Source organism: Haliaeetus albicilla, chromosome 23 (genome assembly GCF_947461875.1).
Source record: "Haliaeetus albicilla chromosome 23, bHalAlb1.1, whole genome shotgun sequence".
Taxonomy (NCBI): Eukaryota; Metazoa; Chordata; class Aves; order Accipitriformes; family Accipitridae; genus Haliaeetus; species Haliaeetus albicilla.
The window spans coordinates 24,278,586-24,292,283 of NC_091505.1; the positions used below are offsets into that span (position 1 = coordinate 24,278,586).

Consider the following 13,698-nt stretch of genomic DNA (forward strand, 5'->3'; position numbering starts at 1 on the left):
GAACAGTTTAGCACTCGAAATGGTCCTCTGTATCTGGATTTATGCTCTTCTTTGTTGTTTGGGGTTTTTTTTAAGTTTAAAATGGCAGTCTGCATGGAAGGCATCGTGGTGCCGGTTGAGGATAAACCAGTCCAGCCTCCTGGATCCCTCCACTTTGTCCTGGTATTGAAGACCCCCATGAAACACAGTCCCACCTCCAAAATTTACCAGACTGCCTTAAATATAGAGGGCTTTTTCTGCAGCGTGTTTAGCATCCCATCAAAAGCAGAATCTCCAAGGTGTTTATAGTAACCTAAGATGGAAAACGATGGTTAAAGCCACCGAGGGCTTGGGATGAGGTGGGCACAGCCAGGGCAGCATCCCACTGTACAAACAGATATCACGGTCCTTCCCACAGCGATGCCGACTGGTGTTTAATATCGTGTATTTCATGGCGAGTGCAACGGCGACGAGCATCTTCTCCCAAACGTGAATAAAAAAAGGGTATTTCTGCTGGTTTCAGGCTGCAGGTCCACGGTGAAGGGATGCAGCAGCTCGTTGCCGGAGCAGAAGGCAGCATCCACCCCCAGAGCATCATCTGAGTAATAGCAAGAGTAACTCTAAGTAACCACGCGAGTCCATTACTCTTTTCTTCCTTTGGAGTCGAGGCCCCGTTTTATTTGCAGGCCTGACTGGAAGCAGATGGACCTGTCAGGGCTCACTCACGCAGGTGAGCCCGATGGGGCGGATGAGCTGCTAAGTGCTCCCAGCTGCTGGGCAGGGCCCGGAGGAAATTGTTGGAGCTGGGACCCAGCTCGGAGATGAGATCTGGAGCCAGCGCCAAGAAGGAAAAAGTGAATTTCTCCAAAAAGCCATTCTCTAAAAACCTGAACGAGCGAGGCTTTTAAAATAAGAGAAAATGTCTGAAAACCTCTTTAGTGCATCTAATATATCTTCAGACTTCAGAGAGCTAGAAGGCATCCTGAGCCCCTGCCCCCATCTCTGGTTTTGTTCAGGATCTGCCTCCTTAGACAGCAAATATTATTTTTCCTGGGGGTTCTCCCTTATCGCTGGTGTTTTCCTCTCCAGAAAGGTCTTGAGTTTTACTTGCTGGTTTGTGTCATTTGATTTACAAGCTCACAGGGTCCTTCACAAAACCTGGACTACTTCTTGTACTTAATTGCTACAATAAAATTAAAACTTGGTGCTTTAGGATAAGCAATCTGGGAGGAAATTGTTTGATGTACGGACGTAGACGGTAGGTCCTTCTTGGGAATGTCACCGAGGGGACGCAGAGGAGAATTGGGTTTATAAATAACTGTAAAATTCAGAAACTACACGAGCTCAGTGAGAGCAGAGCTCTGGTGAGCACGAGCAGCTTGCAGCGCAATACCCAACATCTGCAAAAGTCCTTGCAGCCAATTTAATTCCCAACAGCCGGGATTGCTGCGCCCAGGCTTTCTGACACCGGCTTTAACTCCACGGGGGCCGGGGGGGCTGACATTTGCCCAGACACGGCCGAGCACAGAAAGGGGTGCCCCGAGCTTGCGTCCTAAAATGCAAATCAACGGGTGAAAGAAAAGGTGATTGACAAGTCCCAAGCTTTTATACGGATTGCAAGGAAGGTGTTTTTTTTCTTGTCCTTTGCAAAATTACTTTAGTTTAAACACCAGGGACTGCAAAGTGCGGCCCCAGCCATTGAGTGCTCGTAGCACAACCCCAGGAGGAGTCGGGGGATGCATCCCCCTGTACCCAGCACCCAAAATACATCAAGGGGCCGGGAGAGCTGCTGCGGCGCTGGAGATTTTAGAATTGTGCCTTCAGATACTGTACCTCTTATTTAGCTTTCTGAGTCATGTTTTAAAAGAGTCACTGCACGTTTTGTGTATTCTGGGAGACAAACAGACACCCAAAACTAAGAAGAAAGGACACGTAAATATTGCGGAGTCATCTGTTTCCAATAGCGTGTGTTTACATATTAATGTGCAATACAAATTTGTAAACATGAGCATTTGAAACTTTTGTAGGAACCGATACTGGCCTTTTCCCTTTCTGCAGCTTTATTGGAACAGCATGTCCCCCCTGGCCCCAGCCACACATGTACATCGTTTTAACACTGGATGCATTTCAAATGTTCTGGGTGCTTATTTGTTCTGGTCTATCTTGCTATCCAATCCTCGTTTGTTTTGCATAATTGTGATACAAATTATCATCTAATTACAGACCAAACCTCAGAAGATCAAATGTGAACTGAGGCACTTCGATCAGAAAAAGCTACGTCCCACGGTCCCCTTGCACGTTTGGCTTCTCCAATAGATGTATTAAATTTGGGTGAAACTGGATAGTAAACTGCACCTTGATTAAAAACATTATTGCTGGGGGATTTTTTTTTGTCTCCTTGATTTTTAAATCAGCTTCCTGGTGTCGGAGCACTGAGCCCATCCCATGTCCCAGTGTTGAGTATGGACATGGTGCCCTTGGTACAGCCAGTTTTATTTACCGAGTGCTATAAATGGGATCAGATACTCCCAAGTAACTTCAAACTCCTCTTGGGAAAAGTCATATGACTACCAGCTAAGATTGTTCAGCAGGTTTAATCTTTAAAAAAAAATCTTTGATTATTTTCTCCCTGTTCCCCTTTAAAAATAGCACCATAATACTGGGTTTATGTTTGTATTCACCCATTAAGTCTGAAGAACTGTGAACTTTTGCCATTGCCACAGGTTTCCAAATAATGTTAATGGGAGGAAGTCCAAAGCAGCATGTAATGTATTTGTATTTACAGGCACGTGGACCGGCTTGAAATATTGACCTCAATTCCCCCAGTTTCATATTTAATAAATTATGATTTATTATACTGACTTACTCTCTCGGGTTCTGCCACTCACCTCCCACCAGCAGCCGTTTTCACAAGCACCCCTAGAAAGCAGCGAGCAGGTTATCCACTGTTTTGAGCACAGTTTTTCTCATACAAGCAGAACTATCTGTGTGATAATGTGAGCAACTCAGATGAATTACCATTGCTGGTATGGAAAATACTCCCGTGGCGGGACGGTCGGGGAGCCTTTGCTGGGTCTGAAGTGACCACGGGGGCATCAGGACAGAGAGCTATGACTGCCTGAAAATATCCCCACATCTTTTTTCATTCATTATAATGATTTTTGAAAGGATAAAATCAGGAGGTAAAGGCAAAGGAAATAGAAATGAACCTCGGAGAATGCAGATCTGACAGTTTCATGCCGTGCTGACCTCTCGTATGGAGCAAACTGGTATTTATACGTCTGCCTCACCCACGCTGATGAGCACTGCGTCCTCCCTGGAGCCCGGTGCCAGCACCCAAGGGACACGGGTGCCGGTGTCCCGCATCCCTTGCAGGCACCAGGCTCTGGGAGTGTTTTCCATGTGGCTGTGATCGGGGAGGGTGGCGAAAATTGGGCTCTTACGGGACCAGGCGCATCAAAACCCAACCCAATTCCACTGGAATTCGCTGAGCATCGCTGTTGGAGCGTATCCCCCAGATGCTGGGTTTGTAGTTTCATGCCAAAAGGCACAGAATAAACAGGCAGCTCTGGGAAATCCCGTGCCCGTTTGCAGACATGCTCCGAGTCGGAATGAGATGGGTCCCATCAAAAAAAGCATTTGCTCAGCTGTAGTAGATGGAATTTATCTGATCTCAATTTAAATATCTATGGCTGTAAAATTGTCCGTACTGGAAATATCTATTCTAGTCATTATCGGTCATGTTTTTAACTAGACCAACACTGATTTATTGGATTACCAGCTCATGGCCAGCAACTCTGGAATATCTTATACAACCGCAAATATTTGGAAAATTGGAAGTTACCCATTGCATCCACCCACGAATCCGTGACTGATCTGGAAGAGTCTTCCAGTTCCCCCAAAGTATAACCACATGTGGGGGCCGGTGCTCGGTCCCTCAGCCCGAGGGGAGTGCTCGGAGATCCGCAGCGCTTTGCAGAGCCCATTCCCAGCGCCTGCAGCGAGCTCGCCCGTGGGAATTCGGCCACCACTGATGATGAGGGATGGCTTGGAAAGAAGGACTCCCGAATGAAAAAAAAAAAGTTTCTTTTCTTTTTAATAAAAATAGTGAGATAAACTGCTAAGAAACAGCACAAGAAAGCAGGTTTGTTCATTTTTACAGTTGTACAGACCATTTAGCAAGGCAAGCTTGGCCCACCGCTTCATACTGGTATCGTTGGGGGCTCTGAACGCTCAAAGCAGGTAAATTAGGGAAACCAATGTTGTCTGATTTTTAGCAAAGTCTGATGAAAGTAAAAGTGTGAGTTTTTGTTATTTTAACAGCTTTTGACACGGCTTGTTCTGTTCTTAATTTGTTGTCTGTTATGGGTGAAAGTAAAACTGAAATTGTGATACCAATTTTGAGTTTTAAACCTGCACTTAATCCCTAAATAGTGCTGCGTTACATTTGTAAATACAGGATTCTCTTATCTTAATCCCAAAATGCAGCCGGTCCCAGTCAAGCATTATTTTCAAATCTCTGTCATATATCAAATAATAAATTTGGCTTCAGGTAGGGACTGAGCATCGATCAAATAAAGAATAAAAGCTGTGCCCCAATTTATTGCGAGTTATATTGTGCCCTTGGGAGCTAGAGATTATTTACAGGAATAACAAGAATATCCACAGGTTATAATAAAACAAAGAGGACTTTTGGAAGGAATAGAAAAATCTCATGTTTTGGGGCCCATAGTGTTGTAACTCTGCAGAAAAGCTCTGCCAAGGAGCATCCCAGCCCCTTCCCTCGGGCACCGGCTGGCGGATGCGATCCCAGGTGGATCTTCCGTGTCCCCCGAGGCTGAAAGCGCTGGGCAGGAGGAGTGTCCTGCGGGCCTCCTGGAGGTGTTTCATCCCACACGGCTCTCCGAGGTGTATCCCCCGCGGTCCCCCAGCATAGATCCGTCTCACCATGGGGGAGATGCGTGACCCCCCATCCCCTGTTCCTTCCCACCACGCCGTCAACGCTGGTGCTGCTCTGCACTACCACCTCCTGCAGATCGCCAGAAGCAGGAGCACGGAGAGGAGGGCTCTTGGGACACCCCTGCATCAGACTCTGCTTTCTCATCCCCACAAGGTAGGAACACATCCATCTTTTATCCTGTCTTTCTTTACCTTGGCAGTGGATACTTGGATTTACGTCCCCACTCTGATAACCGAGTCATCTGGGTCCTGGAGAACAAGGCACTTCCTTGTCAGTAATTAGGACCCATTAAAGCCAAGGGAACTTGAGAACACGCTCGAGCACTTGGCCAAATATGGCTCCTTTGCTGACTCAAGGTCTCAAATAGTCCCTTTCAAATAAGTGGAAAATCTCAAGTGGGTGAGCAGAAGCTCACTAGGGCTTTGAGCTAACTAAAGGCAAGCTAGATAAAGAGTTTCAGGAAAACATATTTGTAGAAATGTATACGGCTACGTTCCCACTTCAGAGTGCAAATATTAAAAAGGTGACTGTACAGTTTGCTTTTAACCTACAACCATGACATAAATACTACCAAAAGGTATCACCTTGCTGTGGATCATCTCAGACCCTCCACGCTCCCAGATCCTCCACCCTCCCAACAACACGACGCGTTTGCCCGCAAAAAAAAGTTAAATGCCTAGACATACCGCTCCTGTACCATGCAGTATTTCATAGTCGATAACTAGCAAGCCCTTGGGTATGAAGGAAGGAAAGGCTTGCTTTACATATCAATGCTTAGAAATATTACATAATTCCACTAAAGGCAATGGTTAATTGTCGGGTGCCAGTTAGAGTGATTACATCTGCCATCTCTCAAAGAAGCAGGAATGCTGTCACTCACTTTGAAATGGCTTGCTGCATTCATCAGTCTAGATGGCACAGAGAAGTTATAACCATACAAGCCATATGGAGGATGTAAAGAACAATTAAGTGCTTCCCGAGCAATGGGACTTGATGGGAAAATGTTTCCAGATGCATGTAATCCATACAGCATTTGACTAGCAGAATTGGGTACTTGTAGACATTGCCCGTTTAAGTCTTCAGCTTTAGCATTTTTCAGATTGGTTATGCCGAGGGAAGATAGTTTTGGCATATCCACCATGACGTGGGGTAAAAGATGCGCGTTGGTGCCTCCCAGTTTTTCGTGGCTTGGAAAGATGAGAGACTGTTGTCTTAAGAAGCCCGTAGGACAAATCTTGTAGTAGAGGGGCACGTTGAGGTTGTGTAGGTAGGTCTCGGGGCACGACACGCCAATGTTGCTTGCCGACAAGTGAAACGCGGGAGGTGAGCACGATGGAGAGAGCAGGGGGTTGAGGGGAGAGGGCGTCCCGCCGCTGGAGGTCACCGGCGAAGAACTGGAGCTCCCACCTGAAAGGAAAACCAGAAATCGGCCAGGCTGGGCTAGCTGATGTTCGCAGCCAAGGAGCCCCCGGAGGACTCCTGCTCCCGCTCCTCAGCGCCCTGCTGCCGGTGTCCATCCAAGCACAAACCCGCTCCAAGAATCAGCTCCTGGAAAATGGGAAGATCTGTCCGTAAATTATATGTCGTTGCTACTTGGCACTTGTTTAAGGACAATACTCACACTTATCTAATCCCATCCACTAGAGTGGGACAGCTATAAAGTTCAGCTCTACACATACAGGTACCTGCCGCGTCTGTGCCTCGCTGTATGACCGATAACCTTCTCCTGTTATACATACACCATTGCTGTTTTAGGTTCCCTATTTTTCCTGCAAATTACAGGCAGCTTTTTCCCCTTGTACGCAAGAACAAAAAAACGTATTCAGCCTGATGGAGAATTTTTTTGTACTTTCCTGCTCACAGGAATTGACTAATTTGACTTGGCTTCCCATGCAATTTGAAACATACCCTTGAATACTAGAGGTGTCTCCAGAAACTTCAAATGCACATGTCATTTTAACATTCTCCTTTCTGAAATGAATCAATGAACACTTTCATAATTTTGTAGAAAAGCGACACACGTGTGAGCGCTGCCGAGGCCACTGGTGTATAACATCACTGTTCAGCACTGGCTCGCCGCTCCTCCGGAGCAACATCAAGAGCAAAAACGAAGAAGCAGCGGCTGCTCTGGCGTGGGAATGGTGCTCTGGAGCGGCCAGCCCTGGTGCTAAACAGATGCTGGTTTCATCTAACTGCATTTAAGAGCCGTATGTCTCTGCTGCACATTCATTACCACATTCTTCCAGAGGGTTGGTTGGGGTTTTTTTTCCCCCTTTATTTTCATTTCTTACCGAGGTCACTGGGAAAGGAAGGAAGGGAATGCGGATCCATTTTTGCTCTGTGTTTTTCTCTATTTACATTTAATTCCAAGTGATGCACTGTCTGGATGTGATCTGGTCAGACTTTACATGCAATCAGCAACACAGAATCAACTGTATAACCAAGCCATATCTGCTAGTACATCAAACCTTAAAAAAACAGAAAGCGTTTGGACGTGGTGCAAATTAAGTTTGCAAAGTCCCAGCAAGCAGAGTATCTTACAGGTCAGGTAACGCGCAGGCAGCACCTAGTCGCAATAATCCAGGAATATTTTACGGCTCCAACGTCTCACCCTTCCCCGCTGATGTCAGCGGCTGTTTCACTACTGACATCAGCAGGAGTGGATGCAGGGCAGGGATCCGGTCCTCTCCCGATGTACACGTCCTGACGTCCTCCCAGGACTCAGGGACTTTGGGTCATGTAAAATGATGTGATTGAGGCGATATGCGTGAGTGCGAGGCAGCAAATGAATCCCTGTGCAGCTAGCTGTAGCAGAGCAAAGGAGTGTTAGTATTTGCTTCAAGGTATCCTAAGCAAAAATAGCACAGGATTGTCAGTACAAGTTTGGGAACGGGGATCGCCGTGGGGAGGACAGAGCAGCTCGAAGAGCAGATTCTTTCTGCCGTTTCTATTAGGCTTAAAAATCCCAAATTTATGGCCAGTTCTTCCTTCAGCATATTGTTCATGCTTTCTTTTAATTTACCTTCTGGTTTTTGGGCTTCGGGATTTCTGTTTTTCAGCTCTTCTTCAGAAATACAGTTTTATTATTAGTGGAACTGGAGATTTTGTTATATATACATTGGTCCAGAAAATTAACTCTGAAGAAAAATACCAATTGCATTAAGACTAGCAAAAAAAAATCCCAGGGAACCCTAATATTGTAGCATCTGTACAATAATCAAGGCAGTTGCTGTTCTCTCATTCCCCACTGCAGCCCATCATCCATCAGCTCCTCTCCTCGGTACTGCATCCCAGCCTGCAAAACGGGTTCAAAAGGCGCTTTTTTGCATAAAGTGTTTTCTAAATAAAAAAGAAAAAAAAAGAAAAAAAAAATCTAGTTCTCTTTACAACCTGATAAACCTCTTAATTTCTCCCAAGTCTGCTTTTTTATGTCTCTGCATTTCTGCGCCTGTACCGCATGGATTTCTGCTGGGATTTTTGCAGCATTTCCCCACAGAGACAGGAGTGATTTGGTGTGCCCCAATATTTTGAAGAGTTCCTAACAGAAATGGGACTTAAACCAGAGACTTCAAACCCAAACCGGAGCACTCCAATGTGCAAATGCCCTGTTAGTTTTTTCCTTCCACGCTATGAATAATCAGTTTTCAAATAATACTTCCAAAAGCCTTTTTTTTTTTCTGCAAAAAAGTCCTGTAAGAGACCGACAGGCGCTTGTCAGGCGGCGGGAGATGGTTTTCCCTGAAAAACTTTTCCCTTTTCCCTGCATTCCTGTGGAGTTAACAGCCCGTGGGACTGCTCCATCCTAAAGAGGGGATAATTTTATTTTCTGGCGCACAACGCGTTTGCTTGCACCGAAGCCGCTGGCTGCAGAAGACCCCGGCGGTCATTATGACCGCGGTTTTAGCTAATATTCTCAAAATTGCTAGAAACAATAACTATAACGGGATCAAAGCCATAACAACCTGACTCTAAACCAGCCTCCTGCATACTCAGATTTTTTTTTCTGCCCCCCTAAATCCGATTTCTGCCGGGCGATGAAGGCAAACCGCGCCGGTACCCTTCTCTTCCCGGGCTGAGTCCTCCGCTCCCCAAATCCATTTTAACAGGACTTTTGCCCGAAAACACGTAGAATTGGCTTCCCAAAACGTTACCTTGGCTGCCGGTTCGTTTTTTTCTTAATGGTTTAAGACCCCCCGCCCCCCCCGGGGGAGAGCTCCGGCCGTGCGGCCGCGGCGCAGCCCCGAGGCCACGGGGAGAGGCGGGGTGGGAGAAACGGCAGCAAGAGGGACTTACCCTGGCTGTCTGCGCCGAAAGCCTTGAAATCCAGGGCGAGGGGGGGTCGCCACGGGTAGGTCTCCAGGAGCCCGTCCAGGACCCCCCTACGGGGTGGGGGGGAGACCGGGCTCAGCGCCGCGGCGGGGCCGGTGGCCCGACGGGGGGGGTAGGGGGGGTCCCGGCTCTTACCTGTTCCTCCCGGGATCCCGAAAACCTTTGGCGAAGGGATTCCTGTCGATTTTCAGCTTCGTGATCTGGGGAGGGGGGGGGATAAGGGGACATTGGGGTGTCGGGGGGTGGGGGCCGGGACCGACCGCTGCAGCCGTTGGGGGTCTCCATCCTCCCCCGGATCCCGGGACCGTCGGGGTCTCCATCCCTCCCGGTCCCCGGGACTGTCGGGGTCTCCATCCGTCCCGGGACCGTCGGGGTCTCCATCCTCCCCTGGTCCCCGGGACTGTCAGGGGTCTCCATCCCTCCCAGGTCCCCGGGACGGTCGGGGTCTCCATCCTCCCCTGGTCCCCGGGACTGTCGGGGGTCTCCATCCTCCCCCAGATCCTGGGACCGTCAAGATTCTCCATTCTCCCCCGGATCCCGGGACCGTCGGGGTCTCCATCCTTCCCGGATCCCGGGACTGTCGGGGGTCTCCATCCCTCCCGGTCCCCGGGACCATCGGGGATGCCCATCCCGGTCCCCCCCCGGTACCTGCTGGTTCTGGTAAGCCGTCACGGTGGTGAACTCGGTCTCCTGGAAGGAGAAGCTGTGCACCCCCTCGGCCGGCAGCGACTGGATCTGCGCTAGATCGAAGCGGGAGTCCTGGGCGATAACGTGGACGCGGGGCTTGTACTTGTGCATGGACTGGAGGATGATCTGTGCCGGGGGGGGGAAGAGGCAGGCTGAGCCCCCCCCCAGAGGGAGAAAGGCAGGAGGAAAACCCGATGGGAGACTCGGGTGGGAGCCAGCCCTCAGCCCCAGGGCAAGAGGGACCGGTCCCCTGCTTTTTGGCTGGGGTGATGCTCTGCCCCGAGCCCCCCACACCTACGTGCCCCTTGTCGTCCATCTCGTTGTTGGTGAGCTTCACCCGGTCGAAACTGATGATTTGCCTCATCCAGGTCTCCCCTGAGCAGGGGGAGTCGGGGTGGATGTAGAGCCGGGGGGTGATGCAGGAATGATCCGTGTTCCCCGCCACCATCCACTGCGAGCTGTGATAGACGTACCTGGACCGGACCGGACCGCGGTCAAGCCGGCAGAGACCCCTTCCCCAACACCCCCCCTGCACACCTATAGATTCTATCCATGCCAGCCCAGCAGTTCCCCCCCCGCTCCCTCTCCCCACGCCTGTGCAACCCCTATTTCACATCGGCGCACTGATGGGACCGAGCGGACGGCAGCAAGAGGGGTCCCCCGTGGGTGCGGGGGGGGTTCATGGGTGGGGGGGTGTGGGGCTGCCCCACTGGCGTGTGTGTCCCCCTCCCCAGGCCCGTACCTGTATCTTTTGGAGTCCACCGGGACGACGTCGATGGCGATGTAGTATTGCTTCAGCGGCTCCAGCCCCTTCACCTTCACCCTGACCGACGGGAACATCCTCCTGCGGGCAGAGGGGGAAGGTCCTGAGCCAAAGTTGCCGGTTAAATGATGAAAAAGAGTTGAAAAAAAAAACCAAACAAAAAACCCCCAACTAAACGGGCACGGGGAGAAAAAAAAAATTTCAAACTCAACAAAAATAGCGGGGGAAAAAAAGGCAAACAAAGAAAAATATCCCAACCAAAAAGTAAAAAAGAAAAAACCACAAAGAAAAAGCAAAGCCACGATGAAAAAAAAAGAAAAACCAAACAAGCGAGGGGGCAAAGGGGCCATCGGCGCTGGGAAGGGGGGGGGACAGAGGGGCGGCTGTGCAGCCGGTACCTGCCGGCCTTGGTGATGATCATCTCGGTGCCGATCTCATGGAACCTCCTCCAGAGCTCGGAGCCCTGCAACTCCACCTGCACCCCGGCCCCTGCCTCCCGGCTCTCGGTGCCTGTTTTAGGCCGTTTTTCTGCAGGAAAGAGAAAATGGAGGGGGATGACTAGGGAGGTGGGTTGGGGTTGGGGGGGTGGGATTGGGGGGGGGAGGCCCCCACCGGTACCAACCCGGCTCCGGGACTCTGCGGTTCTGCCGACAAGCGAGCCCGCTCTCTTCTTCGCCACCATCCGTTCCCTTCCTTTTGGTGGAGCGTCCCACCAAGGCTTCCACCGAGAAAGCGTGGGCCCGGGAGCTCAGAGCCATCCCCCCCCCTCTACCCCAGGTCTGGGGGTGTCTCCCCCGTCCCCCCCTTTCCCCGGGCGGTAGAGGGGTTCAGGCGGGTGGAGGTGACGGTTCCATCGCGGTCGGTACCCAACGACCCTCGGTTGGTTGCCGTCGGGGGGTAGAGACGACGGCGGGATCTTCTCGCATCCAACTGAATCAATAGCCGGCTGCAGCTTCCACTGTTTGTTTTGGAAACTGGTGGGAGCATAAGAAACATTGAGTGACATTTCATAGGAGTAACAGGGCGGGGGGGGGGGGGGAGGGAGGGGAGAGAGGGAGGTGGAGGGGAAGAGCGGGGGAAGAGGAGCCAGCCCCGTCTAGGATCAATAAAAGAGTTACTGTTCTCCATTAAATTGTAAAACTCAAAGAAATTTGACATAATTGCACACTAGGGGCCACTTTTCCAACAAAAGTGCAAATAACGTTTAACCAGAACCAGCACAAAAAGAAAAAAAAAGAAAGGAAAAGGGGGGGGAAGAAGAAAAAGGGGAAAAAAAAAGGGGGGGAATAAAAAAGAGGGAGAGCTGTGTCTGCCCGGGCCGCCCCGGCGAGCTCCAGGCCTGGGTACGGGGGGGGGGGGTTTGCCGGTGTCCCTGGCTGGACCCCCCCGGGCTGTGGGACAGCGCCGGACAGGCATTCCGGCTTGACCCCCGGGTTTGTTTTTTTGAGTTGTTTTTTTTTTGTGTGTGTGTGTGTGTGCGGTTTTTTTTTGTTTGGTAGGCTTTTTGTTTGTTTGTTGGTTGGGGTTTTTTTGGTGGGGTTTTTTTTTTGTTTTTTTGGGTTTTGTTTTGTTTTTTTTTTTTAAAGGCAGCAAACCCGCCCCCACCCGCCCGCTCTGGCATCACCCCCGGGATGTTTCCACGGCTCCGCTTCAAAGCGCGGCCCCGCAGCGGCAGCTGCGCTGAATTAGAGGCAGAAATCCCAGTTTTCCACTCGGGCAGTTCCTGGGAGCTCCTGCGCGGCCGGGCAGGGCCGGGGCTGGTGCCGGGGGGCGGAATCCGGGCCGGGTTTGGGGCAGGGGGGGCTCTGGCCGGGATCCTCAGGTGTGCAGGGAAAGAGCTGTGCTGGATTTGCGCTGTGATTTTTGGGCCCCCACTGGGGACCTCCCCACCCTGCAAAGGCTTGAACGCACCGCACTGATTTATTTTCCATCCGGGCGTCCTCCCCAGACCCAGCAACAAAGGGGATTCCGGGGTTCAGTCTTTTTTTTTTTTTTTTTTTTGGGGGGGGGGGAAGCAGTGGTATTCACGCTGAGCAGGGTGGGTGTCCGCCCCCCCACCCACTCATCCTCTGTGCACCCCTTGCCCCGCTGCCTTTCCCTGCACCAGGGAGGTCAGCTAGGATAGATGAGCCTTAACGGAAAAAAAGTGTGGAAAGGGATAAAATTCACAGGCCAGCTGAGAAAGCAGGTTGGGGGGAGGGTGGGAGTTGCTGCAGGGCACTGTGGCTTTGGGGTGGGCAGGGGACGGGGTGCAGAGCTCCCTGTCCCACTTCCAAATGTTCCCGGAGTCTCAGGGGAACACTGATTTATTCAAATGTTTCATTTTTCAGGATTTCTTGCCATATTCGTTAGGGTCCGTGTCCTGCTGCGCACGTTTCTTCCAAGCCTTGGGCTGGCAGCAGAGTGAAAACTGCCTTGTCTTTGTGGAGACAACCAAAAGCAAATGTCAGACGGCCGCTATCTGGCAGAACTCTTGACAAATGTGTATTTTAAATGCCCCAGACTCATACTGCTGTCCTCAAATCCCCATTCCAAGCATGCTCCTCGCTCGGCTTATGGTGGGCTTTGCAAATTGATACTCACTTGTACATTTATACACATTTATAACCATTTATACTTTTTTTTGCACACATTTATACACCAAACTCCTGGCATGTCTCACTGGGACAGGAGTTTGTCTCAGGAAAAGGCCTTGGAAAAAGCGAATGGGTGCAGATATGGGTGCTAAATGCTGGAGCTCGACACCCAGCCTGGGGTACCTGGTTGAAAGCTGCCCACTTTTCTGGCTGCTGACTTTTCTCCATGTGCATGGTCCCGGTGCCAGCTCCGGTTCGGACCGTGCCTGCAGCCTGATTCTGGCGAGAAAAGTTGGCATCCCTGTCTGTAAACGGGGCTCTGAAAGAGCCGGCTAAGCTCCTGTTGCACTCACGGTGGAAAATTAACAACGCCGTTTGTAGTGGCACTTGGGACAGATGTACAT

The 13,698-nt window shown here is 50.5% G+C and overlaps 1 protein-coding gene across 1 annotated transcript; it reads right to left on the reverse strand.

Moving 5' to 3' along the window:
• Positions 1–4,093: 4,093 nt before the first annotated feature.
• Positions 4,094–11,682, reverse strand: TBX22 (T-box transcription factor 22). The gene is made up of 8 exons (XM_069811577.1): positions 11,341–11,682; positions 11,117–11,246; positions 10,698–10,799; positions 10,254–10,428; positions 9,917–10,081; positions 9,404–9,468; positions 9,233–9,318; positions 4,094–6,346 (listed from the first exon to the last, which is right to left on the reverse strand). Exons 1-8 carry the CDS (start codon positions 11,474–11,476, stop codon positions 5,736–5,738), a joined length of 1,470 nt encoding a protein of 489 aa, XP_069667678.1. The 5' UTR covers positions 11,477–11,682; the 3' UTR covers positions 4,094–5,735.
• Between the last annotated feature and the right edge of the window lie 2,016 nt (positions 11,683–13,698).